The sequence below is a fragment of the Spermophilus citellus genome (assembly GCF_964194105.1).
Source record: "Spermophilus citellus genome assembly, chromosome: 6".
Lineage (NCBI taxonomy): Eukaryota > Metazoa > Chordata > Mammalia > Rodentia > Sciuridae > Spermophilus > Spermophilus citellus.
This window is the reverse complement of record NC_138187.1, coordinates 27,454,883-27,482,275: the sequence shown is the minus strand read 5'-3', so window position 1 is coordinate 27,482,275 and position 27,393 is coordinate 27,454,883. Positions and strand designations below refer to the sequence as shown.

General features: G+C 62.4%; 1 protein-coding gene across 4 annotated transcripts in view; it reads left to right on the top strand.

Moving 5' to 3' along the window:
* Positions 1–27,393, top strand: part of GTF2IRD1 (GTF2I repeat domain containing 1) — an 82,603-nt gene that overhangs the window by 35,241 nt on the left and 19,969 nt on the right. Inside the window, exons 5-19 of one of the 4 annotated variants that reach the window (XM_081299879.1) lie at positions 1,178–1,361; positions 1,973–2,283; positions 3,686–3,775; positions 5,500–5,583; positions 8,523–8,706; positions 13,320–13,345; positions 14,113–14,221; positions 14,869–14,906; positions 15,332–15,412; positions 15,877–15,966; positions 21,934–21,981; positions 22,727–22,792; positions 23,808–23,991; positions 26,228–26,277; positions 26,454–26,510. In XM_081299879.1, coding sequence (XP_081156005.1) covers positions 1,178–1,361; positions 1,973–2,283; positions 3,686–3,775; positions 5,500–5,583; positions 8,523–8,706; positions 13,320–13,345; positions 14,113–14,221; positions 14,869–14,906; positions 15,332–15,412; positions 15,877–15,966; positions 21,934–21,981; positions 22,727–22,792; positions 23,808–23,991; positions 26,228–26,277; positions 26,454–26,510 — 1,602 coding nt within the window. Of the gene's footprint in view, positions 1–1,177; positions 1,362–1,972; positions 2,284–3,685; positions 3,776–5,499; positions 5,584–8,522; positions 8,707–13,319; positions 13,346–14,112; positions 14,222–14,868; positions 14,907–15,331; positions 15,413–15,876; positions 15,967–21,933; positions 22,006–22,726; positions 22,793–23,807; positions 23,992–26,227; positions 26,278–26,453; positions 26,511–27,393 lie in introns of all 4 variants that reach the window. The other 3 variants (XM_081299878.1, XM_081299877.1, XM_081299876.1) reach the window with 3 other exon arrangements.

Here is a 27,393-nt window from a genome sequence, read left to right as displayed (position 1 = left end):
GCAGAGCCCCTCCTGTCCCCAGCCTGGGAGTTCAGGTCCCAGCACCACAGGGGCTCAGAGCGTTTGTTGAATGACTGAATGAACCTGTCCTGTGGAGGTGGGGAGGAGGCCTGGCTTGGCCTCTCTTAGGGAGTGTCAGGTTACAGGAAGTCTCTGGGCCCCAGCAGTGATCTTTACACTCCCTGGATGACCTTGGGCCTGTCCCTGAGGACCCCACCTCGTCCATTAGGAACCTTTTTACCTGAGGAAACCCGCTGGTTTGAGATGAGGAGAAGGCCAAGGGGACCTAGGGCCCCAGAGGCCCTGGGTGGAGGGCTTGTCGTGCACACTGACTGGGGCGCTCTGGTCACCTTTGCCAGCCACGGGGACATGCCAAGCCCTGCTGCACCCTTGCCCATCCAGCCTCAGCCCCCCTTGCTCACCTCGAGGGTCAGGTGGCTGAAGGGTGCAGACCTCTTTCTGGCTCTGGGTAGGGACAGGGGTATAGGGGTGACCAAAGGTGTCCCTAAGCCTTGGGCCCTCTGTCCCCAGCCCTTCCTCCCTCTCAGCCCTCTTCCTTTCCCATGCCCCTCTTCCAAGTCTGTTTCTTGCTCTCCTCCCTTTTCCTGGGTCCCTTCCTTGTGGGTGTGTGTGCCAGGGACAGAGCCCGGGGCCCTTTACCGTGAGCCACATCCCAGCCCTTTTATTTTACATTTTGAGATAGCATCTTGCTAAGTTGCTGAGGCTGGCCTCAAAACTTGCGATCCTCCTGTCTCAGCCTCCTGAGTAGCTGGGATGCAGGCGTGCCCCACCACACGTGGCCGAGTCCCCCCTTCTTTCCCCCTCCTTGTCTTCTCTTGCTTTCTCTCATCCTCTCCCTTCATCCTGGGCCCTCTGGCGTGCCCCCAGTCCCTTCTTCGTCCCTGCCCTCCCTTCTCTCTCACCCCTTGCCCTGGCCCTGCCCCGAGCCCTGCCTGTAGCCCCTACCCCAGGGCTTGAGTGCAGGGGAGAAGCTGTCCCGGGAACAGGTGGCTCCCCACCAGGGCGCCTGTCCTCGGGTGCAGACAGCAGGGGCCCTGGCCTCAGCCCCTCAGGGTTTCCTGGGCTGGGTCTGCAGCCGGGGTCCTGTGGGGTCCTGTGTATTTCCTGGTCCCAGCCTGGCGGCCCCCTGCTAACCCTCCTGCTCTCTCCCTGACAGGTGAGGCCCTGGGCAGGGCCAGCGTGGTGCCCCTGCCCTACGAGAGGCTGCTCAGGGAGCCCGGGCTGCTGGCCGTGCAGGGCCTGCCCGAGGGCCTGGCCTTCCGGAGGCCGGCAGAGTACGACCCCGAGGCCCTGATGGCCATCCTGGAGCACAGCCACCGCATCCGCTTCAAGCTCAAGAGGTGAGCAGGGCATGGCCTGGGCGCAGGCCTGAGGCCACTGACCGCCGGGGCGGGGCTGGAGAGGCCCAGGACCTGGTTGTGAAAGCCCCCTGAGCTGAGGCTGAAGGCCAGGCTCAGAGCAGGACCACAGCCAGGGCTTGGGCTGGGGGAGACTTCCCAGGGGACTTGTGTCGCAGTGACAGGAGAAGGGCTGCCCCGGTGGTGTCCCAGGGTCAGGGACAGAGTGCGCAGCAGAGGAGGTGGGGCCTCATGCGCGAGGATGGGCTGGGGTCAGAGTTGGTCATTAGGAGCTCCCGGGAGAGGGGTGGCTCGGGCTGGGAGGCAGGTGGGGCTTCACCTTGTACCCAAGAGCCGTCACCCGCACCGTTCCCAAGCAGAGGAAGGAAGCAGCCAGCAGCCACCGTGACCAGGAGCCTGGAGCCCAGAGGCCCGGAGCCGGCTACAGGCTCTAGGGGCCCAGCAGTGTGGCTCTGGGCGCCCCCCAGCCCTGGCCTCCAGCCCCACCCACAGAACAGGGGCTGCCCCTGGCTGCCCAGGGTGCAGGGGGCTGTCGAGGGACAGAACAGGACAAGGACAGTGTATGAACGCCCCACATCCTCTGCCTCACCCAGGCCCCTCGAGGATGGCGGGCGGGACTCGAAGGCCCTGGTGGAGCTGAACGGCATCTCCCTGCTGCCCAGGGGGTCTCGGGACTGCAGCCTGCACGGCCAGGTCCCCAAGGCCGCCCCCCAGGACCTGCCCCCCACAGCCACCTCCTCCTCCGTGGCCAGCTTCCTGTACACCACGGCGCTCCCAGTGCACACCCTCCGCGAGCTCAAGCAGGAACCGCCCTCCTGCCCGCTGACCCCCGGCGACCTGGGCCTGGGCCGGCCTGGGCCTGAGCCCAAGGCCCCCGGAGCCCAGGACTTCTCCGACTGCTGTGGTAACACTGCTGCTGGGGCCTGCAGGTTGGGGTGGGACACGGGTCGCACACGTGGGTTGCACACATGGGTCATTGTCTCAGGCGGCCAGCTCAGGCCCTGCCCACGGCTGGTAGGAGGCGTGTCTGGGCTGAGAGCCAGTGGGACCCGGGCCTCTGCTCAGCCCCCTGACACCAGGTGATGCCTGAGGGGACTCCTCGAGGAGTCTGAACATTTAATGAGCACCTAGTACATACCCAGCCTGGTCAGGGCCCTGGGGAGAACAGGAGGAAGTCTTGGGTTCCTACCCTGGCTCTTCTGCCCAGTGGCTATGGAGGTCTGAGCCTCAGTTTCCTCACCTATAAGATGGGGTGCTTGTACATATTGTAGCCCTTCTCCAGAATTCTTAGGGCCAGAACAAAGCAGAAGTTTCAGATTTTCCCCCTGGTTTTGGAACATGTGCATATGCATAATGAGGTATTTTGGGGTTATCTAAACATGAAATCCTTTTCTCTTTCATCTATACCTTATATGCATCGTCCAAGTGTCATCTTGTACTTTGTTTTTTGGTACCAGGGGTTGAACCCAGGGGTGCTCTTCCTCTGAGCCACATCTCCAGCCTTTTTATTTTGAGATAGGACCTCACTAAGTTTTAGGGCCTTGCTAAGTTGCTGAGGCTGGCCTCTAACTTGCAATCCTCCTGCCTCCGCCTCCAAATTGCTGGGATCACAGGTGTGCCCAGCTTTAAATAACACTCTCCGCTCGCCTGCTCTGTGAGCTGGACCTGTGCCATGAGGCTAGGTGTGGAATTTTCCACTTGTAACTTAGTGTCAGCGCTGGGCAGGGCGGTTGCCATGGTTGAGCGACAGGGCTGTGGCTCCAGCAGCTCTAGATAGAGCTGGTTGGAAGTGCGGCTTCCTGAGCCGGGGTGCCACTGGGTGGCGAGTCCCCTGCCAGGACAAGGCCCTGGGCTCCATCCTTAGCACTGCAAAAAGAGAAAGGCAGGTCTCAGGATGGTCCTTAGGGCCACATTGCCGCTCTGGGAGGGGCTGGCCGACTGAGTCTGCGAGGAGTGCCCATGCTCAAGTGTGAAGCACATAGTAGGAGCTTTTAGTGATATTGCTATTAAGGGAAGGAAAGCAAAAGACTGAGCCCTCCCCAGGCGTGTGGGCTGAAAAAAGGGGGCTCACACCTGACCGTCCCCACCTGGACAAAGTGACCTTCCACATTTGCTCTTGTGGCATTTGGATAGTAGATTCTGGTACAGGATGATGTGGGACCCTGGTCCTAGATTGGCCTTGGTTCGTGGTCACAGACCACTGTTCTGGGGTCTCCCAGTCAGGCGAGGCTGTTACCCCAGGCCTGAGGCCACAGCCGGAGCTGGGTACGACCCCGTTGAACCTGTACCTTCTCTCCCTTGTCCAGGACAGAAGCCCCCGGGGCCTGGAGGGCCTCTCATCCAGAACGTCCACGCCTCCAAGCGCATTCTCTTCTCCATCGTCCACGACAAGTCAGGTAGGGCAGTGCCCGCGGTGGCACGGGGGCAGAGTGGGCATCTGGTGGACGGTGTGGCCGAAATAGAAACGTGCCCACCGGGTCTCTGTGGGAGAAGGAGGAACAGCTCTGCCCTAGGGGCTGAGTTAGCATCGGGTGTAACAGTAACCTGTGCTGCATAACAAAGTGCCCCAAGATGTAGCTCAAGGAGCACGGGTTGCTCACAGTCTCTGAGGGTCAGGAGTTTAGGAACGGCAGGTGTGACGGGTGGTTCTGGCTCAGGGTCTTCAATGCTGCATTTACAATGTCAGCCGGGGCTGCTGTCTCATCTGAAGCCTTGACTGGGGCTGGAGGCTCCCTGCCCAGGCTGCTCCTATGGCTGTGGACAGCAGGCCTTGGCTCCTCCCCACATGGGCTGGTCTCCAGGACTGCTTGAGCTTCCTTCCCACATGGCAGCCGGTTCCCCAAGTCAGTGACCCGAGGGAGTGGGGAAGGCACGTACTTGATGTCTTTGCCTCAGAAATTGCTGTCACTTTCCCCACATCCTATCGTGAGAACCTGAAATTTGGTCCATCCAACACTCAGAGAAGGGTCACACTCCACCTCTTGCAAGGAGTATTTAGAAAGAAAAATAAAATAGAAATGCAGGGCCAGGGTGTACTCTCGCCGCGCATGCTCCAGTCCTGGGTTACATTCTGCAAGATAAATAAACAAAAGCAGAATACCTGTAGGTGACCTTCCACATTTGCTCTTGTGGCATTTGGATAGTAGATTCTGGTACAGGATGACGTAGGACCCCTGGTCCTGGACTGGCCTTGGTTCGCGGTCACAGACCACTGTTCTGGGGTCTCCCAGTCAGGCGAGGCTGTTACCCCAGGCCTGAGGCCACAGCCGGAGCTGAGTACCTCCTTGAACCTGTACCCTTGTCTCCCTTTGTAAGAACCACACAGAGGGACCGAGAGCAGGAGAGCTGTGGTTACACCAACCTCAGCAGGTTTGCTCAGAGGGTCTTCAGCTCTGCTGAGAGGCTCTTTAAGAAAACCCAGTCCCCTGGGACCACCCTACCCCCAAACAAGGTCCAGGTCCAGAAGAGCAGGAGGTTGGCTGTCCAGGTGGAGGAACGTGGTGGGAGGCAGGTCAGGGGCACACTGAGGACCTCACAAGGGTCTCTCGCAGGGTTCTCAGCTCCAGTCTTCCCGTGTACAACATGGGAGTGATGTCAGTGTCTGAAAGTTCCCGGGAGCTAGGCACGGTGGCGCAAACCTATAATTCTAGCAACTTGGGAGGCTGAGGCAGGAGAATTGCAAGTTTGAGGCCAGCCTCAGCAACTTAGCGAGACCCTGTCTCAGAATGAAAAACAAGAGGCCGGGGAGTAGCTCAGTGGTCAAGTGTCCCAGGTTCAACCCAGCACTTGGGGGAAAGAAATTTCCTCAGGGAGACCCCCCAACCACCTGTATCCCCAGGGCAGGAAAGGCCAGGCTGGCCAGGCCTGAGCTGCACAGCACACAGGGCACATGGGGACAGGAGGGAGCCCGTGGGGAGCCCGTGTGCTGCGGGAGGCCCTCTGAGCACCAGGATGGGTGTCGCGGGATGGTGTGGGAAGGTGGCTCTGGAGGAGGAAGCCCGCTTGGGCCATGGACTGGCACCACTGTCGTGGGGTGCAGGCCCAGCCGGGAGGCCCGGGGCAGCAGGGAGTCGGGGCTCCTGGGGGCCGCGCCCTGACGGTGCCCCCTGGGTTCTGATAGAGAAGTGGGACGCCTTCATCAGGGAGACGGAGGACATCAACACGCTGCGGGAGTGTGTGCAGATCCTGTTCAACAGCAGATACGGTGAGTGGGCGGCGGCCGTCACTCTGTTCCCCAACACGGCGGCGGGAGCCATATGCCAGCACCCGCCACCGGCCACGCTGCGCCAGCCGGCTGGGTGGGGGCGGCTGTGTCAATATTTCCCTTGCAGACTCCTGGGGGCGGAGCGGATGGCAGCCCGGGACCCGGTCTCCTGGGGAGAGGCAGGCAGCGCCAGTCTGGGGGACACTGAGGCCAGGACACTTGTGGCCTCCTACTGGCAGGTCCCAGGCGCCTCGCCCTGCCCTGTCCTGCCCGCGGCCTGGCCTGCCCTGGCCTGCCCGTGGCCTGCACGTTTGGGGCATAATCACCTAAATCCTTTTCACGATTCAGCGTGGGGGACCCCCTCCAGGTCCCTGGGTGTCCAGCCCTGAGGGTTCCCCGTCCTGCGTGAGCTGTGCAGGAGACGTGCCTTGCCTGTCACCTGCCCTGCCGGTCCCCAACACCAGGACAGACCCAAGGCAGATGCCAGCCCTCCAAATCTAAGCTGAGACGCTCCCACTGCAGGTCCTGGGGACCCCCGTCCTCCTCGGGTCCTCTGGTCCCCACCGCCGCACCCACTTGCTCAGCCTTTCTTGAGCCCTGTCCATAGCCACATGCTGTGTGTCCCCTGCCTGAGCCGGTAGCTTTCAGGCACTGGGAGGTGACACAGGCCCAGGGATCACTCTGTGACCAGGTGGGGTGTCACGATCACCTGCTGCACGCTGACCTGCACTTCAGGCTTGTCCCTCGTGTGACAGTGCCAAGAGAGCAGAGGGAGGGGATCCCCAGGTCCAGGAGGCCACAGGCTGGGGATTCGGCAGGCGCTGGCCCGGGGCCTCCAGCCAGGCCCTTTTGCCCCCAGCCTGCGCGGCCTCCGCCCTCTCCCTTGCGAGCCTTTGGTCTCCTTTTCCCCGTCCTCTCCTGCCTGTCCCCTCCCTCCAGTCCTCCCACACGGTCGCTGGCCTCCTCGCTGGCCAGTCCTGCACAGAGCCCCCACCCTGAGCCAGGGACCATGATGGGGTGATGTGGCTGACTGTAGTCTCGGGCTTCGGCAAGTGGCTGGAGGTGCTGCAGTGGTATGCAGTGGTGCTCCGTGTATGCAGTGGTGCTTGGTAGTGCACAATGGCTGGGGTTGGTAGGGTAGAACAGCTGGAGGAAGCTGAGGTGGGACAGGCCACAGGCGCAGAGTGGACTCGGTGCCCTTTGATCTGGGCTGTGCTAGGCAGGCTGGGCCTGGGCCGGGAGGCTGGCAGAGCCAGGCGTGGGTGTGGGTGGCCTGGTGCTTTTGATGTGGGCACCCTGGCCCACCGGCTCCTCCTGGGCCTCGGGCTCCTGCTGTGGAGGGCGCGTCTGCCCAGTCTGCACCTGAGTCAACCGCACCCAGGCAGGTGTGGGCGGGGGATGGAGTCGGCTCTGTCCGCCCAGGCAGGCTCTGCCCTGCCAGGCTGGCCCTGGAGGCTGCGGTCAGGCCCAGGCGCCACCAGGCCTGACATGGTCTGGACTCTAGGACGCGGAGCCTTCCCAGGCGGAGCACTGGGGCCGGATCCTGGGGGTGTGGAGCCTGGCTCTGGCTCCCCGGGGAGGAGGCAGCGCCCACCATGCTGGGCCCGTGGAGGGGGTGCTGTCTGGCAGCCGAGGTGTGCGTCCTCCAGACCCCGGGTGACCAGCAAATCTGGGCAGAGTGAGCCCGAGATTGGGGTGTGGGGCAAAAGAATGAGGTACGCCCCAACCTTCAGGGACTCTCAAGGACAAGAGGGACATCGTCACCTGGGAAGATGCTGAGACCAGAGGGTGCTTAGGGCCGTGCACGGGGCCGTGCACACAGACTCTTCCCAGGGGCAAGATGGGGGCTGGTGGGGTTGCTCCTCCGTCCACCGAACCCCTCATCCCGAGGAGTTGGCGCACCAGGCAGAGGAGCCCAGCTGGAGACGTCGTCACCATGCAGGGGGCTGGGGGCCGGAAGACACATGACAGCTGTTGAGATTTCAAGGGTTTAATTTGACAACGAGCTAAGTGTGACTTCACAGCGGGAACTGGCTGCCGAAGCCACCCACGCGGACCTGGGCCACATCAACAGAGAAACAGCGTCAACAGGGAGGGAGGGGGACGGGCGCAGAGCTGGGGACAACTCTGGGAAGCAGACAGCACTGTGAGGACATGGCTGCGGGGACAGTGAGAGCTCAGTGGCCTGGGCCTGTCCCCAGGCACATGGACCCCCAGCCAGCTCGTCCCCAGAGGCCTCTGCAGCCCGGGGCCCGGGGCCCGGCACGTGTGGGTGCTGGAGGTGTTTGGGTGAATGAGTGAGGACGGTGGGCAGGAGTGGCCCTGGGCACGGCCAGGCCCAGCTGTGGGAGACAGGGCAGGGAGCCGCGCCAGGCCCAGACCCTGAGCACCTGCTGTGGCCGAGCACCAGCCTTTGGAAAGATGAGTGAAAGGAGAGGACACACCTGTGCACACTAGCACACATCTGCACACACCTGCGTGCAGTCCTCCCGCAGGGCTGACCTGGAGCCTATGCTTTCTTCAGGCTTTCACTCAGCTGTGGTGCAGGAGGCACACTCTGTGCCCAGCCCTGGCTGGATCCCAGGGGTGGACACCTGAGAGGAGGGAGGGAGGCCAGGGCGGATGGAAGAGCCCATGCAAAGGTCCTGAGGTGGCTGGAGGCTGGGAGGCATGAGGCTCCAGAGAGCCAGGCTGAGGAAGCCCAGGACTAGAAAGTGGCAGGCGAGGTCAGGGGTGATGGCGGCTCATGGGCTCATGGCAGGACTTCGCCTGTCACTGGGTGGGAGCCCCTGGACATCTCTTACAGAGCAAGGGGCGTGATTTGATGTCTGCCACCGCACCGACCTGGAGGGTGCTGGGTGATAGGTGACCATGAGCTTGGCCCCGCCCCGTGCGTCCCGCGGCCTTGCTTGCGCTCAGCCTTGCCATTGCCCTTGCAGCGGAAGCCCTGGGCCTGGACCACATGGTCCCCGTCCCCTACAGGAAGATCGCCTGCGACCCTGAGGCTGTGGAAATCGTGGGCATCCCCGACAAGATCCCCTTCAAGCGCCCCTGCACGTATGGGGTCCCCAAGCTGAAGCGGATCCTGGAGGAGAGACACAGCATCCACTTCATCATCAAGAGGTATGGGCTTGTCTGGGGTGGGCCTCTGCTGAGCAGGGATCGGGCAGGCCTGGAGAGCAGCCTTGCTGGGTAACCTCCCTTTCTGGGCCTCTTGGAGGATCAGGTAGAGGCACAGTGCCCAACCTGAGCAGCTGTGCTCTTCCCCCTAAAGGAGACCAGAGGCCTTGCCCTCACTGGCCCGCCTGCGCTCTACCTGGCTGGGCCAGCCGCCCCTTCACACTCTCCCCTTGGGCTGCCCCGCCTGCCCTCCCGGCTTGCCCATGTCCCCCGGCCCAGGTGGGTGGGAGGACTCAGCTGCAGCCCCTGGGAGCCCCCGGCTGCCCCTCCCAGAGCTGCGGCCTGCCCAGCGAGAGCCAGCCCTCCTGCGACCCCTCCTATGTGGGAAGGAATGGAAGGGCGGCCTTGGACACAGCGTCCAGCCCCCTGCCCCTGGCCACTTCCCAGTGTCTGTCTGGGAGGTCCTGCGGCCTGGGGGTCTGTTCCACGTGGCCTGGTCATGCCACGGAGCTGGGCCGGGCCGTGGTGCTCCTTGCTGATCCCCAGTGACCAGTGTGTTCTCTGGCATCACAGTGCCCAGTGGGTGCTGGGGGAATGAGTGAGCGCTGGCCTCCCAGAGGCTTTAGAAGTAAGCCGGGCGGGGCTGGCTGCGGTCAGCGCGGGCACTTCCCTGCCCAGCGTGGGCGAGGCGGGTTCCATCCGAGCAGGGGAGAAAGCAGAAATCAACAGGGTAATAACGGGCGAAGGACGGGCACCGGGGCACCACGCAGGGTGGCCGGGCACCTGTGAGAAGGTCCCTGTGGTGGCCAGAGCTGAGCAGGGCAGGGTCCAGGCCGAGGGGTGGTGTGCAGGCCACAGGGAGCAGGGAGAGGACCGCTGGGGTCAGCTCTGTGACGCCCCCACCCGCGGGAAGGGCCATGGCGGGGGCTGGGGTCTGACCTGCCCTCTGGCTGCTGGGCAAAGGCAGGTCCTGGGCAGCAGGAGCCCGGGGTCCCCAGGGGGCCAAGGCCAGCGATGGGGGGACTGGCCAGGCCCATGAGGGTGAGGCAGAGGTGGCCGGTTTGCCACACGGTGTTGGGGGGTTAGGGACGTGGGCGGCGGGCACTGCGGTCTCCCTGGCTTCAGCCTTCCCCCCACAGGGGCAGAGGCAGCCCCTGCCCGGCGTCCTGCTCCCCACTTCCGTGTGTGTCCGGCCTCCAACATGGGAGGAGCTGGTGTGAACAGGCCCGTGTCAGCGGCTTTGCTTGGCCATGGGGACAGGGACACCGGGCGTTTAGGGCACGAGGAGCCGGGTGCCGTGTGTGTGTGTGTGTGTGTGTGTGTGTGTGTGTGTGTGTGTGTGTGCGCGCGCGCGCGCTTATGTGCCACCATCCTTCCCTTACCTTCCTCTCTCCTGTCCTGGGGCACCGGGTCGGCCCGGCCCGCGTACTGAACAAGCGCCCACCCGCAGCCTCCAGCTCTCACACGCGCTGACCCAAGTTCTGGACCTGGGGGCTGCTCATGGCGCTGGCCATGATCGGAGTGAGCAGGGCCGTCCCCGCAGTGCCCGCGGCCAGCTGCTCAGGGGCCGGGGCTCCCAAGTCAAGGTCACTTGTCAGGGACTCGGGACAGAAGCCCGGCTTAGTGAGGAAACCCGTCCCTCAGCAAGGCCTGGGAGAGACCCAGGTGAACAGCGGTCAGAGGGATAGCCCCTGGGGTCCCGTGAGGCTAGGGGACAAGGCAGCCACCAGGAAGCCAGCTCAGTCCAGGCTGCCTCAGTACAGCCCTGCCCCAGCACCGGGTGCAGTCTGGCAGCAGGTCTGCAGCCCTCTGCCCACGCCTCCTTCCCAGTCCTGGGCGCGGTGTGGCATGAGCTGGTCACCCGGTCTTCAGGCCTTCGGGCCTTCCCTCTCTGTCCCTGTCCGAGTCCCACCGGTCTGTCTTCAAGGCTCACTCTCCTTTGTCTCTAAAAGCCCTCGCTGGCCTCATTCAGAAAGAAGCTGACCTCTGTTGGCAGGTGGCCCCCACCACCACCTTAGCAGACTCCTCCCGGGGCTGGGACATGTCTGGGCCATCTCTTGGGCCCTCCCAGCAGGACTGTGGGTCCCCACTGCAGATCGATTCTGGAGGCGAATTGCGTTCTGTAGACTTTCTGTCAGGCAATGCTTCCTTAGGGCTAGCTTCAGTTTCTCTTGTTGCCACCAAGTCCTTTTCTCTGGGAGGTTTGGGGAGGAGAAGGCAGCAAGGGGAGTCCTGTGTCCCCTGATGTGCCTCTCCATGGGTTTAGGCCCTGGCTGTGACTGGACTCGAGCACCCTATTCTTTGATCCAAACTGCAGCCCACTCAGTCCTTCACCGATATGTGCCTCCCACTGAAGCCACGGACCTTCCCTGGGCAGTGCCAGTGACGTCACAGGGCAGCAGACTCAGTCCCCTCCTGCCCACAGCGGCCCTCGGGGGGCCGACACCCAGGGATTGAGTCAAGGATGCATCAGCCTCACAGGCCCTGGGTGGCACCTGCCCGAGGCCTTCCCAAGGAGGAGGCCAGAGCCCCTGGGGCACAGCAGGGACTGTCTAGAGCTAGGGGTGGGGGGCTGGCACCTGTGGTCCCAGCGACTCGGGAGGCTGAGGCAGGAGGAGCCCGAGCTCGAGGCCACCCTGGGCAGCTCAGGGAGACCTGGGAGTGCCACTCAGTGGTAGAGTCCCCCAGGTTCAACCCTCAGAGTGTCAGAAAAACCACCTGGTGACTGTCCGTGCCTCCTGGGACGCTGTGATGGGTGCGGGAGGTGCTGCTGCGTCTCGGGCCCCGCCCACTGTCCTCTTACCCCCACCCGACGCGCCAGTGAACAGTCGATGGTCCTGGCAGAGGCGAGTGGGCAGCGGGCACTCAGGACGCAGCTGGCAGGAGTCCCGACCCGGCCCAGGCCTGTTTTGGGCATGTGAGGTCTGGGTGCTCTTGAGGGGACCCCTGAACTTGGCCTGGTTATGAGTCTCACCCTGGACCCCAGCTCGGGCCAGGTCCCGGCCTCCCCATGCCTAGGACTGTGTTTCTGACCCAAGAGTGAGCACCCAGTTCACCGCTCGAGCGGACGTGCTCCCCGAGGCAGACGTGGGAGAAGATTCCAGAACTCAGGGCTGCGGCAGCCCTCAGCCCATGTCCCCTGAGCGGGCCTGGACGTCCAGCCGCCCAGGAGGGCTCTGACCAGGGAGCTGCGGGCGCTGCTCTGCCATCCCCGCCCCCCTGCCCCCACCCTGCGCTCCCTGATTAATAAATAACCCCTCAGATGACGAAGCCCCTGGGCCTGCTGGTGGGTGCTATGGCCGCTCCCCCTGGGTGGGGCTGAGGCGGCCTCAGGAAGGGGGCCCTGAGTGACTGCCATGGGGCCTGTGGGTGCAGACGGGTGTGTCTCAGGAGCCCCAGGGAGCCAGCCTGGCCTCCACCTCTCAGGAAAGCAGGAGGCCGCACCTGGACTCCACATGGCCTCCCTGGCTGGGCCTCCAGGGCTGACTTATTTTCACCTCTGTTAATATCCTGCTGGGCCCTCCTGGGGACACAGACCAGTGCTGAGCTTGGACATCACTTGTCCCGTGTCACCTGGAGCCTGAGTGACCAAGGGAGGCCCTGCTGCAGGCCTCCCTCCCGCCAGCCCCGCCACCCTGGTGAGGGCCCCGGGTAGGACAGCGGGAGCACAGGTGTGCGCAGGTGACGAGCCCCACCCCCGCCGGCCTTTACTCCACTTGGCTGGGTTTCCGCCATCTTATCTGCTGACCGAGCCGCCCCTGGCTGGTCCTCTGTAACCCGTCCACTTGTGTCTGACCCTGTGGGTCCCTGGGGCCCGGTGTCCCCAAGGGGGAGGCCTGGCCTGGGTCCTGCCCTGCGTCCTGCCCTGTCTCCGGCCTCACCCGCGGGCCTCACCCTCTCACCCAAGCTCAGGCCCTTCCTCGGGTCCCGATCACCTGCCCCCTTGCTTGGGTCCCCTTGGCTTCTGAGACACAGCTGAGGCCCTGCAGGTCACCCCACGTGACCACGGTCCCTCCCCAGGCCTGGTGGGGTCCCTGAGAGGCAGGTGGTATCAGAAGCTCGTAGGATAAACAAACGAAGGGTTTGTAATGGGGGGTCCCTGGGAAAGGGACTTTGGAGCCAGGCGCAGTGGCACATCCCAGTGGCTCAGGAGGCTGAGGCAGGATGATCATGAGTTCAAAGCCAGCCTCAGCAACAGCGAGGCCCCAAGCAGCTCAGTGAGACCCTGACTCTAATAAGATACAAAACAGAGCTGGAGTGTGGCTCCTGGTCGAGTGGCCCTGAGTTCAATCCCCGCTAGCAGGAAAAAAAAAAAAAGGGAAGAAAGAAACAAAGGGACTTTGGAGTCATTCACTTGTGGCCAAGGAGAGCTGGGGGCTGGCAGAGGCCCTGGCACTGCCGTGAGCCCTCCAGGGGCACCAGGGGCTGGCCCAGCTGTCCGTGGCCATGTAGAAACAGTGGAAGGTGTTTAAGGTCTGGGCTGTGCCCTCACCGACCCCGGTGCCCAGACTGAGGCTGGGGAGGTGCAGGTGGGACCCAGTGGCCATCCCCTGGCACCCTCTGCGCCCCAGAGAGCCCTCAACGACCCCCCTCACCCGTCTCTCCTCTCTCCCCAGGATGTTTGATGAGCGGATCTTCACAGGTAAGGGACACTCTCTGGACCCTTCTAGAGCCCCTGAGTTGACCCAAGCTGAGCTTATTCTGCATCCCGTTCTCTTGGGCTGTGGCTTCTGCGTCCTAGGACCACTGTGGGCCCCGGGCTCTCAGGTGCCAACCATCTGAAACCCCTGTGCGTGGGGCCCGGTGGGGCCAGGTGGTGCTTGCTGGGCACTAATAGCTGCCAGCCGTCCCGGGAGGTGGCCTTGCTGCTGTCCCACGTACGGAGGAAGGGCCTGAGCCCAGCCGGGAAGAGGGGCCTGGCTCTCATGCGGTTCAGCGACTCAGAGCCCAGACGCCTCTCGGGAGGAGGGACAGGCTCTGCCCAGGCCACACGGGTGTCGGAGTGCAGCCCCCCACCAGCATGTGACCTCCGTTTTCACCCGGAGGGATGATGAGAAGACCCCCTCCCTCCTTCCCGCCATAGCTGAAGGGACGGCGTGGTCCTGGGCGCAGCCTGGGGAGCCCCCCTTTCTCCAGGGCTCCCGATGAGCAAGTTCTCTGGGTCATAGAGCCTCCAGAGAGGGACGGGTGCCCGAGCTGGACCTCTGTCTCCTCTGCCCTCTGACCTATCCTGGCACTGGGCCACTGTTCCTGCTCCCAGGGGAGATGCCTCTCCCTAGGACCCCTTGTAGGCTGTTGACTGGACACAAAGACCACGAGGAGGGATAGAGGCCAGACCCCCCCCACATCAGGGCTTCCCTCGGGAGCTTCAAACAGAGGCTGCCAAGTGACCCCAGCCTTTCCCTCCAGGGAACAAGTTTACCAAAGACCCCACGAAGCTGGAGCCTGCCAGCCCACCAGAGGACACCTCGGCAGAGGTCCCCAGGGCCACCATGCTTGACCTGGCTGCGACTGCCCGGTGAGCCCCCTCCCCCTCCCCCCCAGCTCTGGGCTGGGCCTGGGGAGGCTCCACCAGCCGACGTCCCCCAGCAGGCCCGCAGGTCACCTCAGGCCACAGACCCCGCACACACCCTCCGCAGGCCAGAGAGCGTCCATGGGGGGCAGAGGAGACGGACCCCCTGCTCCCTTCCACCTGGAGACTGCACATCCCTGAGGACAAGCCGGGTGTCACCGTCTCAGCCACCTCCCCTGAATACCCACCTTGGGGCGGCCACCTGTCCTGAATGCCAAGGCCAGTCTGCACTCTGCACAGCCTGGTCCTCACCCCCAGGCCCTGGCCCTGAGCTCCAGGGGAAACAGAGTGGGCAGGAATCCACGTGTCCAGCCCGGGTCACCGCCAGCCAGCCAGCCCTGTACAGCTGGGCCTGAGGCCTCCAGCCTGGCCTGTCCTGAGCCCTGGACCTGGAGCTTCCGCTGGTGGGAGGAGAGCAGGGGCTCAGCAAGACTGTGGTCGGAGCATGATGCGGGGAGCCTGGCTGTCACGGGGTGGGGAGCGCCAGGGTGACGTGGCTGGGGTACTTTGAAGAGGTGTCCACTGTGGGCTCCTGACAGGAAGGAGGGTCCTGCCCAAGGCTGACACCTGGTCATTTCCTGGCTTTTTCCCAGGTCAGACAAAGGCAGCATCTCAGAAGACTGTGGGCCAGGTGAGAAGGGCTGGGCCCCGGGTGGGTCCTGGGCCTGTAGGCATGGAGGGTGGCACAGCCCCAGCAGGCAGCCCTGGGGAGACCAGTCCAGATGAGCCCGGGCAGCTGGGATGCACCTTGCCCACTCTGCGGAAGCAACGCATGCTGGGAGGTCCAGGGAGGGCTGGAGACCGGGGTCCTGCCCCTGTATCCGAGAACAGGCAGCTCCGTCTGCGGACCTCATTACCAGGTCTGAGACCTGGGGACGCCAGTCAGGCCTGAGGCCTGCCAGCCCTCCATTCCTGGTCTTGGGCAGGAGCCAGGGCACAGGCAGAACATTCCCCAGGGCTCATTAGCAAGTCAGACGTAAGAAGGTTCTGGAACGACCCTCCCTGCCTGCCGGGCTCATACCCAGACCTGACCGGTCCCCCATTTCCTCCTCGCAGGAACCTCTGGGGAGCTGGGCATCCTGAGGCCCATCAAGATTGAGCCCGAGGATCTGGACATCATTCAGGTCACTGTCCCAGGTGAGGCCCCGGGGTCAGTGCTGTGCCTGCTGGACCTGCCAAGCCAAGCTGCTGGCATCACAGTCCCCAGGCCACTCTCCAGCTTCCATCCTGATGGCCGTCAGGGTGTCGGGGAAGCTTTGCCAGCCCCCGGCCATGGAGGGAGCTATTGCTCCCTCCTTGGACTCTCCTGAAGGTCACCCTGACCTTCGCCAGGCTGCCCTGGCTCCTGGCACTTGGGAGGCTGGACAAGGAGGAAGAAGGGGGGGGCACTCTGAGCCTCACCCCCTTTCTGTGAGGCAGGGTGTGCGTGGCCTCCAGGGGTGGCATGGGGCCAGCCACTGGGACCTGCCCAGCCTGGGCACCGCTGGTCCTCACACTCCAGGGCACGGCTTCCTCCACGTGTCCTGGTCTGTGGTCCCTGAGGGACCCTGACAGGCGGGGCAGGCAGAAGACGCCCTTGTTGTTTGGGATTCTCTCTGCAGACCCTTCACCCACCTCTGAAGAAATGACGGACTCCATGCCTGGGCACCTGCCCTCGGAGGACTCTGGTTATGGGATGGAGATGCTGACCGGTAAGCGGATGGTGGCCAGTGGGCGCACCCGAGGTAGGCTGTCCCGGGCGCCTTTAGAGGCCACCCAGTCAGGCTGAGACGCTCGGACCATGCATGACAGATGTATATGTTCAACTTTGAAATATCTGACATAATGGTGAGACCTTGAACCTGAGCCTGAGGACAGAGCTGACCTTACGCAGAGCCCGAGGTGGTTTTGACAGTTTTTTGTTTTCTGTGGTTCTGGGAACTTGACCCAGGGCTGCTCTCTGAACTACACCCTGAGCACTTCTTTTTTTTTTTTTTTTTTTTGTGGTTGTAGATGAACAGCACATCTTTATTTTATTTGTTTAGTTTTGTGTGGTGCTGAGGATCGGACCCAGTGCCCCACACGTGCTAGGCAAGTGCTCTGCCCCTGAGCTACAGCCCCAGCCCACCCTGAGCCCTTTTTATTTTTTACTTTGAGACAAGATCTCACCAAGTTGCTGAGGCTGACTTCAAAATTGTGATCTTCCGGCCTCAGCCTCCCAGATCATTGGGATTACAGGTGTGTGCCAGTGTGCCCAGCTGTATGTGTGTGTGTATATATATATATATATATATATATATATATATATATATATATATATACACATATATTTTTTCTTAGCCACCCAAAACTGTTTTATTTATTTTTTATTGATTTTTTTTTAAAAAAAAATAAATGACAGCAGAATGCATTACAATTCTTACTACATGTATGCAGCACAATTTTCCATATTTCTGATTGTATATAAAGTATGTTGACACTGTGTTTATATTTTAAATAATTCTGTGGATGAAGCAGTTTCACTGTGTGGAGTCTCCCCCATGGCATCCTGTGGGGTGCAAGGTTTGGGGATTTGGAGCTTTTGGATTAGGAGTGTGTGACTGTGTGTGTCGGCTCCTGCCCGGGCTCCTTCCAGGAAACCTGAAGCAGGTTTGGTTCATAAAGTCTTTCCTCTTTCTCTGGAAGCCTTATGTGGGTGACTCACTTGTTCACTCAACTGTTGCCTATTGAGTACCTACTACATACCAGGTCCTGTGCAGAGGACAGGGGACACAGCAGTCAGACAGACAGAATCCCAGATAGCAAGTTACCTAGTAAGGCGAGGGGCAGATGCCATGCGTCCCAGAGGGGCACAAAGCCAGACAGGCAAGTGTCAGGGGCAAGAGGTGGTAGTTGCTCTCAGATTAGGACTAGGGTTAGGTCAGAATGGAGCTCCCTGAGACATCAGAGCAAGACTGGAAGGAGGTCCCTGTGGATATCAGGAACGAGCTTCCCAGAGGGAACAGTGAGTGCAAAAGCCCTGAGGTACCTGTGCCCATCGTGTCCCCAAGAGCAGAGACCCAGCGAGCCGGAGCCAGGTGGGCAGGGTGTCGAGTCAGAAGTGATGGGTGGGTTTACCCAGAGCAAGAACCTCTAAGAAAGGATGGTGCTGAAATGGGTGGTATTACTGGGGGGTTAGTGGGTAGCAGAGCCCTTGTTCAGCATGTACCAGGCCCTGGGTTCTGTCCCCAGCACCAGAAAAAAAAGAGAGAGAGAGAAATGAATAGTGAGTACAATTTTTTGGTACCAGAGATTGAACCCAGGGGCACTCAACCACCGAGCCACATCCCCGGCCCTTTTTATATATTTTATTTAGAGACAGGGCCCTGCTAAGTTGCTTTGGGCCTCACTAAATTGCTGAGGCTGGCCTCAGCCTCCCGGGCTACTGGGATTACAGGCGTGTGCTGCCGCGCCCAGATAGCACAAAGAATTCTCAAAGCCCTAATATAATGGGGGAAAAAATAAGTGAAGACGGAATCAAGACATTCTGGGAACATCAACCCAGTGTCGTGTGGTGCTGGGGCAGGGACGGGGCTACATCCAGCCAAGACAGAGCCGCAGCCAGGCATCCCTTACCCAAAGTGCTGGGACAAGAAGTATTGCAGATTCTGTGTATTTTTCAGATTTGGGATATTAGCGCAGCACAGCGATCCTGGGGCTGGGCCCTTCCGCCCTGCACACGGCCTGAAGCATTCTTACACTCTTTTCTGGCTACTGGCCTTCTGGCCTGTCCCCTCAGGTGGACTTTTCTGCCCAGTGGCATCACGTCCACGCTCGAAAAGACTCCGCTTCTGGACCTTTTGGATTTGGGGTTTTCCGATTCAGGCTGCTCAGGCTGCCCAGGGCCAGCACTTCCCTCCATCAGCAGGGCCCTGGGTTCTGTGCCCAAGAGCAGAGGAGTGGCTCAGCCTGCCTCTCCCCAGGGAGCAGCCAGGGCAAGAAGGCTAGAAGTGACACAGGGGATTCCGAGGTCGTGAGGTTTTGTGGACCACCCAGGCGCAGAGGTGGCGCCGGCTTGCATTTTGTGGGTGGAGGATGGAGGGTGTGCGGGGCCTGGGGACAGCATCCCGGGCACTGCTCTGCGTGTTCTGTTTCTTCTCTACCAAAAATGAACAGGTGACCGGAAAAAGAAATGGTGCACCCCGGGGGTAACGCCGTGCTCACTGGGGACAGGTTAGGGTGGGACGTCTCTCCTCCTCGATGGCCATGGGCTGGCGGTCAGGGACAAGGGCCCGGGGACAGGAGGAGTCGGGGAGATACGGAAGCCCAAACAGCAGAGAGCTTCGGGGCATCTGCAGGGGAGGGCCTGGCTCTGAGGAGGTGCCCGCAGGTGACCCGTCCAGGGTCCTGCAGTGGCACGGCGACGGCGGAGGGCCGGCCTCCGGAGGGGGAGCATGTTACCAATGGGCCCGAGCCTTTCTTGGCTTGGGTCTGGAGCAGATCCTGGAAAGCGTCTCGAAGGGACCCCAAGTGGTGTCACCAGGGGAGTTAGTGGACTCCAGGCAGAGCTGGGGAAGCCGGGTGGCTGGTGGACCCCAGCTCCCGGGAGAGGCTCCCATGGCCTCCCAGAGGCCGGGATCTGGCCTTCCCTGGAGAGGGTGCTGAGGCCCGCAGTGCGGGTTCCTCCAGGGCCTGGTTGTGCACCAGGGTCTTATTCTGGAACACGCGACAAGCACGTTCTGAGGACAGCCTGGGCTAGCCGCTCTGCCGTGGTACACATTAAGGGCTGCCCTTAACCTTGACCCCTGTGGCCACGAGGGCCGGGAGAAGCCGAGCCAGGAAGCAGCCCCAGCAGCCTTCCCCTCCAGGAGCTCCGGGTCCCTGGAGTCATGCTGAGGAGGACTGAGGGGTCCTGGCCGTTCTGTCCCACCTCAGTCCACAGGGAAGGCCTGCTCTGGGAAGGCATGACCTCTGCAGAGGTCCCTCCCCGTGGCTGGGGACGAGCGCTTCCTTGCTCAGGGATCTGGACGGTGCTTCTGAAGTTCCACCACGGCCAGAGTAAGATGCCACAGCAAAGGAGAGCAACAAACGGGTACCCGAAAGGAGGCACCACAGGGGGACACGCGCTCTTGGAGACACTGGCATCCGAGCACCTGGGGACCGGAGGAGGCGAATTCCGCAAGATGGTTTTGGAGGAAACTCGTCACCTTGAAGAGCCATAAAAATGAGCACCCTCTGGTGGCTCCAGGAATCCAGTCCCAGGAAGTGACATCTACAGCCGTGGGCAGCGTTTTCACGCAAAGGTGTCAGTGGCAGTGTTGATGGTGACAGTGATGTATGAGGAAAAGCCTGTCCAGCTGTCAGAGGACCATTAACAGTCCCCTGGTGGACACTGACGCGGCGACTGCGAGCAGCCCCAGGAGCCCACTCAGTGCCTGTGGAGGGAGAGGAAGGGCCGCGTGGGTTTTCCTCGCAGGTCGCTTGGGCATCCCCACCCAGGAAGGAACAAGAGGTACTGGAACTGGACCACCCTGAGTCCAGGGCTCCCCTGCGCCTCTCCTTACCGCTGGGACATTTGAGTACCTTGGGAACGGAGGCAACAAGACTTGTCCAGGTGCAAGTTGGGCATGACCAGACTCGACAGCTGCCCGGGGTGGAGCCACGTGGGGACATCGGTAGACCCTGAGACAGAGCAAGATGCCAGGGTGGCCTCGCCGCTGAGAGGTCACAGGACACCTGGCTGAGACCACAGAAGGCTGTGGGGGCTCCACTGGGCAGAGCCCGATGCCTGCGGCCCCCGTAGAAACACTCAATGCCTTTCCCGAGGCAAAGCCCCCCTTTGGCTTGGCAGGGCAGACACGGTGTCAGCAAGGCTGATGGGCTCCCCTACCACTTCCCCGAGCCTTAGCCCTGGACTGGAACCCAGGTTTGCAGTCCCTCCATTTCCAGAGCTCATTCCAAGGCGCCCCTTCAAAACCGTAACAAGTACGTGAGATTGCCAGGGTGGTTCTGCACGCCCAGGCTCCTGGCTACTCGGGAGGCCAAGTTGGGAGGATCGTAGTTCACGGCCAGCCTGGGCAACTTACAGAGACCCTGTCTTAAAATAAAAATCATGAAAGAGCTGAAGATTTAGCTTAGTAGCCAAGGCCCTGGGTCACTTGTGTGTCCTGGGGCCCCCAGGGCCACAGCCGAGCTTGGGTGGACTTGGGACTGTGGGTGTCGTGGGCCTCCGGGTGAGAGCAGCTGAGCAGGCGGGAGCCGGGACACTGTCCCTGAGAGCACTTCCCGGGGTGTCGTCTCCTGCAGCCAGAGTTGGCCCAGGCAGGGGCAGCTGGGCACAGCCCCCGCCTGCAGGGTGCCAGTTTCCTGGAGGAAGGTGCAGCCCTGAAATAGCCTGGCCCTTCCACCTTTCCCGGCTGCTGACTGAGACAGACCAGACCCTTCAGAACCTTCTGGCGTGCTCTAGGCTCAGACTTGCTCAGTGGTCCAGGCAGTGTGCTCAGCCCCCTTGGTCAGTGGGGAGCAGGTCTTGACTTGCCAGCTCTCCTGGGATCCTCCTCCTCCTTCCCAAGGAGCGTCCTCCGGGCCAGGAGTCCTGAGTTCCCCGCCTGGCCCAGCCTGGCCTACCCCCCCAGCTCAGGTGCAGTGGTGGCTGCCACGGGCCCCTGAGGGTGGGAGCAGCTTGTGCACCGCCGGCCACGCCATCCCCCATGTAATGACAGCCCCTCCGGCCCCCAGGTCATCCCTGGAGAGGAGGCCAGGAGCCCAGCCTCCCAGCTTGTCCTCTGGGCCGCCCCCCCTCTGCACACTGGTCCACCCCAGGTCCCCTCCCTCAGGAAGCCTCCCTTCCCAGCCCCCCAGGGCCAGCAGGGGACCCTCACCCACGCCAACATGGTGCTCACCTCCAGCCCTCACTGATGATGGGCAGCGTCCAGGGACGAGGTGGGTCCCTGACTACATAGGGGTGAAGGGGACTTCCCTTCCGCCCTGAGGGTGCGGTGATGGCAGGTCCTAAAGCAAAATGACAGACAGGGAATAGAGAAAGCCGCCCTCTTCAGAGGGACAGGGAGATGGGCTGTGCATACAGAGAGGAAGGGGGTGGGCCAAGGCACAAGGGACACCCTGCGGCCCTCCCACTCCCTGTGCCGTCCTCTCCTGCGGGCTGACCCGCCCTGTTGAATGAGATGGGGAGAGGCCCCAGAGGGTCCTTTGAGGAGTCAGCAGGGACGTTCGGAGGAAGCCCTGCCCTGCACTGCAGGAGAGAGGAACTGGAGGGACGGGGACAGAGACCTTGGGTCCAGGGTGCCCAGCGGGACAGGCGCTGCTTCCTGAGCCCCAGCAGCTGCAGGGCCGCCTTGTCAGGCCCCTGGGCCCCACCTGCCCCTCACTGTCCCTGTCTCATGCTGTCTCTGGCACACCAGGAGGATGGGACGTTTTTCCTGTATATGCTCACCCCTGGGACACAGTGGCTCAGGGGTGGCCCCTGGGGACGCACGTCCAGCAGTCCCTGCCTCCCTTCTAAAGCTCCCTGAGTGGAGCGGGGCACTGGTCCCCTCTGGGGGTATCGTGACCTACCTTTGGCCGTGCAGGGACCAGGAGGTGACAGGCATGGCCCCCCGTGTCCTCTCTGTTCTGATATTTTTCTGTTTTGTCTGATTTTTTAGTATTGTTATTTTATTTGTCTCTCTGTTCTCTTCTAGAGAAAGGCCCCAGCGAGGACCCGCGGCCAGAAGAGAGGCCCGTGGAGGGTGAGGCCCTGTGCACCTCCCACGGTACCTGTCCCCACGCGACCCCTCTCCTTCCCTTGTCCCTGGCTCTGCTCTGCACTCCATCTCTCGGACATCCCCCTTTGGGGGTGCTGGTGGGCTGAGCTCGTAGACCTGCCCAGAGGCCCGCTGCTGCTTCCTGTAAGGGCAGTCAGGGTCATGGTCACAGTGTTCTTTCCCAAATTGCGCCACACACCGCCCTGAGGCTGGGCAGGGGGAGTGGGGTTCAGGCCTGAAATCACCGGCTTGGCTTTGCGGCCGGTAGACATTGAGGGAAGGCAGCTGAGATGGGGCAGGACAGGAGGGAGGCCACAGGGAGAGGGGTCTATTTTATCTCTGGGGTGCCTGCCCGTGGAGTGGGTGAGTGACAGAAGCCTCAGTCCCCAAACCCAGCCTGGCTGGGGAGCCCTGAAGTAGCCACAGAGGCCCACTGCCCCCTGGTGGCGGCGGGCTCAAATTGCAGGCTTACTCCACACAGTGCCCAGCTGGTCCCGCGCTGCCTCCCTAGAGAGGCCCAGTGCTGTTCCTAGTCCACTCGGGCTGATTTCGCCATCAGGTGGGCAAGTCCAGGAGTGGACCCGCTGCCCAGGAGCAACCACTTCTGAGCACATAGATTGCCCGCCCCATCCCCACTTCCCCGCTCCAGGGTCCCCGCAGGGTGGCGCCTGGTGACTGCAGAGCTGGGGCAGAGGCAGTGAGGCTCACGAAGCTCCTCTCCCCTCTGCAGACAGCCCCGGGGATGTCATCCGGCCGCTGCGGAAGCAGGTGGAGCTGCTCTTCAACTCTCGATATGGTGAGCAAGGGTGAGCGAGGGCGGCCAGGCTGGGACCTGCCACCGAGAGGGGCCACCTGCCATGTCCCCATCTCCAGATATCCCACCCTCTGCCATGCTGCCCATTGGCCTGGTGGCTGACCCCTGTCCTCATGGACAGACCCTCCTCAGGTGCTCCAAGGGGCTCACAGCAAGAACCTGCCCCTCTGCTGCCCGGGAGGCAGGCGGGAAAAAGGCACCTCTCTGTCCAGCTCCACCAGGCACTGGGCAAGTGGCTGCTTCACATCCACACAACAGCCCTGTGTCCCGAGATCCATTTCACAGATGGAAAAATGAGGCCAGGCAGTGGTGCACCTTTTCAGAGGCACGTGGCTTGGGCCTGAGGTCCAGCTCATTCTGTTTATTTTTTTCTTTTGTACCAGGGATTGAACCCAGGGGCGCTTACTCACTGAGCCACAGCCCCAGCCTGTTTTTTATTTAGAGACAGGGTCTCACTGAGTTTCTTAGGGCCACACTAAGTTGCTGAGGCTGGTCTCAAACTTGCGATCCTCTGCCTCATCCTCCTGAGCCACTGGGACTGCAGGCCTACACCACGGCGCCCGGCTCTAGCTCATTCGTAGCTTGGTGTTTGGCCACACGAGTTTGGGGTTTTGGGCCTCAGGGAGACCCTGAGGAGGGCTCCACTGGAAGCACAAGGACCAGTGGACTTGGGTGCATTCGACGCCAAATCTTACAAGCCAGTGGGGGCCTCTGCACAGCCTGGTATGAGGCCTGGTCCCCGCCATGTACTCTGGGGGTTCCCTGGCTTGGGCGCATGTCACTGTCCCTGCTGCTCTGGCCTCAGACAAGCCATGTCCCCTTGCAGCCCCAGGCCCCTGACCTGCAGGCCAGGGTGCTGCTCCTCCCCCGGGCAGGTCCACAGGGTCACTGAGCGCTGGGCTAAAGGGCTCTGGCCACCGGCGCCCCGCACAGGCGTGGGGGACAGGGGCTGAGGCTCGTGGCCCTGGGTGCCCCTACAGCAGCCGTGTCTCTGCAGCCAAGGCCATTGGCATCTCGGAGCCCGTCAAGGTGCCCTACTCCAAGTTCCTGATGCACCCCGAGGAGCTGTTTGTGGTGGGGCTGCCTGAAGGCATCTCCCTCCGCAGGCCCAACTGCTTTGGGATCGCCAAGCTCCGCAAGATTCTGGAGGCCAGCAACAGCATCCAGTTCGTCATCAAGAGGTAAGGCCTCCTGTGCCCGGGGACACCACCCGGCGCCCAGCAGCAGTACCAAGCACCTCCCTCTGCAGATTGGCAAAGACTCCCCCCTTCGTTTTCAAACAAGTGGTTATTAAAGGCGTTAAAGGGGTCCAGCCATCGTCAGGCAGGCACCAGGTGCCCCTGCCCAGCCTGTTGCTGTGGCCAGACCGACCCCTGTCCCAGCCTCAGGCAGGCAGGCCCAGGTGGCCCAGCTGGGGACGGGAATGTGCCTGTTGGCTTACCCGCCTTCTGGGAAAAGGGGGCATTGCTGTGGTCAGGGTTGGAGAGTCTGGTGGTGTCTTCTGGGTCCTGTGCCTCGGGCACCCCATTTTGGTCTGCAAAGATCCCTGCAGCACCCACCAATTCGTTCTGTGTCCCTGCAGGGGTCAGTGTCCCTCTGGAAGGGGCAGTGGCTGCTACAGAGTGAGCGGGGGTGGGGGGAGGTCCCTGTCCCTCCTGGGTGTTGTTCAGGCTGGTTTGGCAGAGTGGTGAGGGGAGTCCCGAGGCCGAGTTCGTGGGCAGCAGGGCCCTGGCCGGGAGCCTCGGCCTCATTCACGCCAAGTGGCAGGCTGGGGGCCCTGGGCAGGGTCCTGTGGGGCCTGGGGTCCACCCAGCTGGGCGCTTCAGAAGATGCCAGCAGCAGACATGGGGTCCTGACCTTCAGCCAAAGTCCTGAGCACCCACAGGTGCTGGCCACAACCCAGCAGGGACAGCCACCAACTCCTGCCAGCCAGTGGCCTATCCACTGCCAAACCACGGCCTAAGCCTGGCGCAGTAGCGCACGCCTATAATCCCAGCAGCTCGGGATGCTGAGGCCTCAGCAAAAGGAGGCCCTAAGCAACTCAGTGAGACCCTGTCTCTTAATAAAATATAAAACAGGGCCGGAGGTGTGGCTTAGTGGCTGAGTGACCCTGGGTTCAATCCCCAGTACCCCAAAACCCCCTAGCATAGTGCCAGGCAGAGCTGAATGCTGGGAAGGGGTGTGGCTCAGGGTGGGAGGCAGAGGGGACCTGGGAACCCTCCAGGTAGGCAGCCTGGGGCAGAGACCTGACGTGTTGCTGGAGGGGTGGGGGCCTTCCGAGAGGGAAGGCGGCTGGGGAACGGACTCGCAGGCCAGAGGCAGGCAGAAGAGGTTGTGGGTGCCACTCGGTGGTGCAGCGCCCTGGCTTCAGTCCCCAGTGCTGCACAGAATAAAAATAAACAGGAGAAAATTAAGAAGAAAAATCCTGACTGGGGAGGTGGCAAACGCCTGGATTCCAGTGGCTCAGGAGGCTGTGGCGGGAGGATAACAGCTTAGCAGCCTCTCAGAAGATAAGGGGCTGGGATGGAGCTCAGCAGTGGAGCTTGAGTAACCTGCCTGAGGCCTCAGGGGTCCCCCGCGCTGCAAAAACTAGAAAACAAAGACCCCCGTGGCCTCCCCGCCCTCTGTTTGGAAAGGGAGGCCGCTTAGCTGGTGGCTGTGCAGGCTGGAGAGGCAGCCTTCTGGGGTTAAGGCTGCCCTCAGTCCTTGGGGCCTCTGGCAGGTTGCTCAGCTGCTTGGTGGGGACCCAGGTGGCCCTGGCCCAGGAGCCCTGGCCAGCTGCCATCTCCCTGAGGCCCCCGGAGCCATCAGTCTCCCCCTGAAGAGAAGAGGCCCAAGTGTAGGGCCCTCTCCAGCTCCCAAGGCTGCAGTCCTCATTCCTACCAGCCCTGGCCCCGAGAGCCCAGGTGTGCGCTGGACACTGGCTGGTGCCCAGGAGGTGCCCACGGCCAGAGGGTGCCAAATCCTCACTTCTGGGCATCCCTGTGGCAGAGAGCAGGCAGGTCCTACCCTGACACATCCCTGCACCACCAGGCCCCTTCCCCAGCCCTGCCCGCAATCCCTTGGTGCCCGAAGCCCACCCTCCATGCAGGCCAGCCGGGCTGGACCCAGGCTGTGCTGGACTCCCACATTGGGCATCAGAACCCCCCGCCCCGGCTGCTTGCTCCAGCCCTTGGCTGTGGCAATTAAGTGACGTCCTGGATCCCCAGGTGAGGGTGTCACCCACCAGGGCAGGACCCTAGAGGGTCTTGTCCCCCACTGGCTCCTCAGTGCCTGGTGTGGCCCCCAGATCACCCGTAGGTCAGCAGGACCTAGTGCACAGATGTGGAGACCGAGGCCCGGGGAGGGTGGGCTGCCCTGGGTGCGGAGGGCCTGGGTGCGGGGGGCCTGGGTGACGGCTGTGCTTGTGTCTTCCAGGCCTGAGCTGCTCACGGAGGGCGTCAAGGAGCCCGTGGTGGACAGCCAAGGTACCCGTCCTGGGCGAAGCGCGGGCAGTGTGGGTGGGCCCAGGCCTCAGCCAGGCCACCTCCTGCTTCCTCTGTACTGTCCTCCTCCCCGGGACCCCCCATGGGGCTTGCCCTGCTGGCAGTGCCACCTCAGGTCCCAGAGCCTTCTCACCCTGGCTTCTCTCCCCCGCCCCCAGAGAGGGACCCCGGGGACCCCCTTGTGGACGAGAGCCTGAAGAGACAGGGCTTTCAAGGTAAGGTTGAGGTCAGCTGGCCAGGCACCGTGACCTTGACCGGGTGGGGGGCTAGGCTGGGGGACCAAGCAAGCCGGGCTGGCCTCTGGGCCAGACTGTCACTTGCCAGCTGCAGCTAGATTCCGCAGGAAGGTCTGGGGAAGGCCAGGCACAGGGTGCGTGGTGGCCACCCCTGGCTGGGCCCGAGCCACTGCCCTGTCCCCAGCGGTCTCCATGTCCTCCAGGCTTTGAAGTAGGGAGAGGTTCCAAGGCAGGGAGGCCCCCCTGGAGGAGGAGGGCTGGGCCGGGCTGGGCCTCAGTATGAGGAAGGAGGGCCAGGGTGGCCGGGGCACTGGCACAAAGGCTCGGGTAGGGCCATGGGAGCCGGAAGGGGCCAGGGTCCTTGGGAAACAGGCCGTGACCCAGGGAGGCCCAGCCTGAGGGGGGCCCATCCCTGCCATGGTGGCAATGGCTAGAAATCGCTGTCCACATCCCTGTGTCCAAGCAACTCCAAGGAACTAGCAGTGTGACTGTGAGTCCCCAGGGGTGGGTGTCCCCAGGTGACCTGGTGTGGTCTCCATGCCTCTGAGCAGCGAGTGGTCAGTGGGGTCAGTCCTGGGAGTGGGGGGGCCAGGGAGGCCCAGATCACAGGGATGCTGCTTGTTGCCCTGGTCACTGTCCTACCAGGGCATCTGGGACATTCTGTGACAAGGGGATCTCGTGTTCTTGCCTCACCCCTTGACCCCTCACTGAACCTGGCCAGGGTCCCCCCAAGCACAGAGGTCCCTTCTTTGTCCTCCCTACACCCCGCCACTCTGCACCTGCTGGCACAGGGAGGTCCTCCAGGGACACTGCAGGGAATGCATGGTCACCAGGGTCGCCAGGCAGCCTCCTGCCTCTTGGG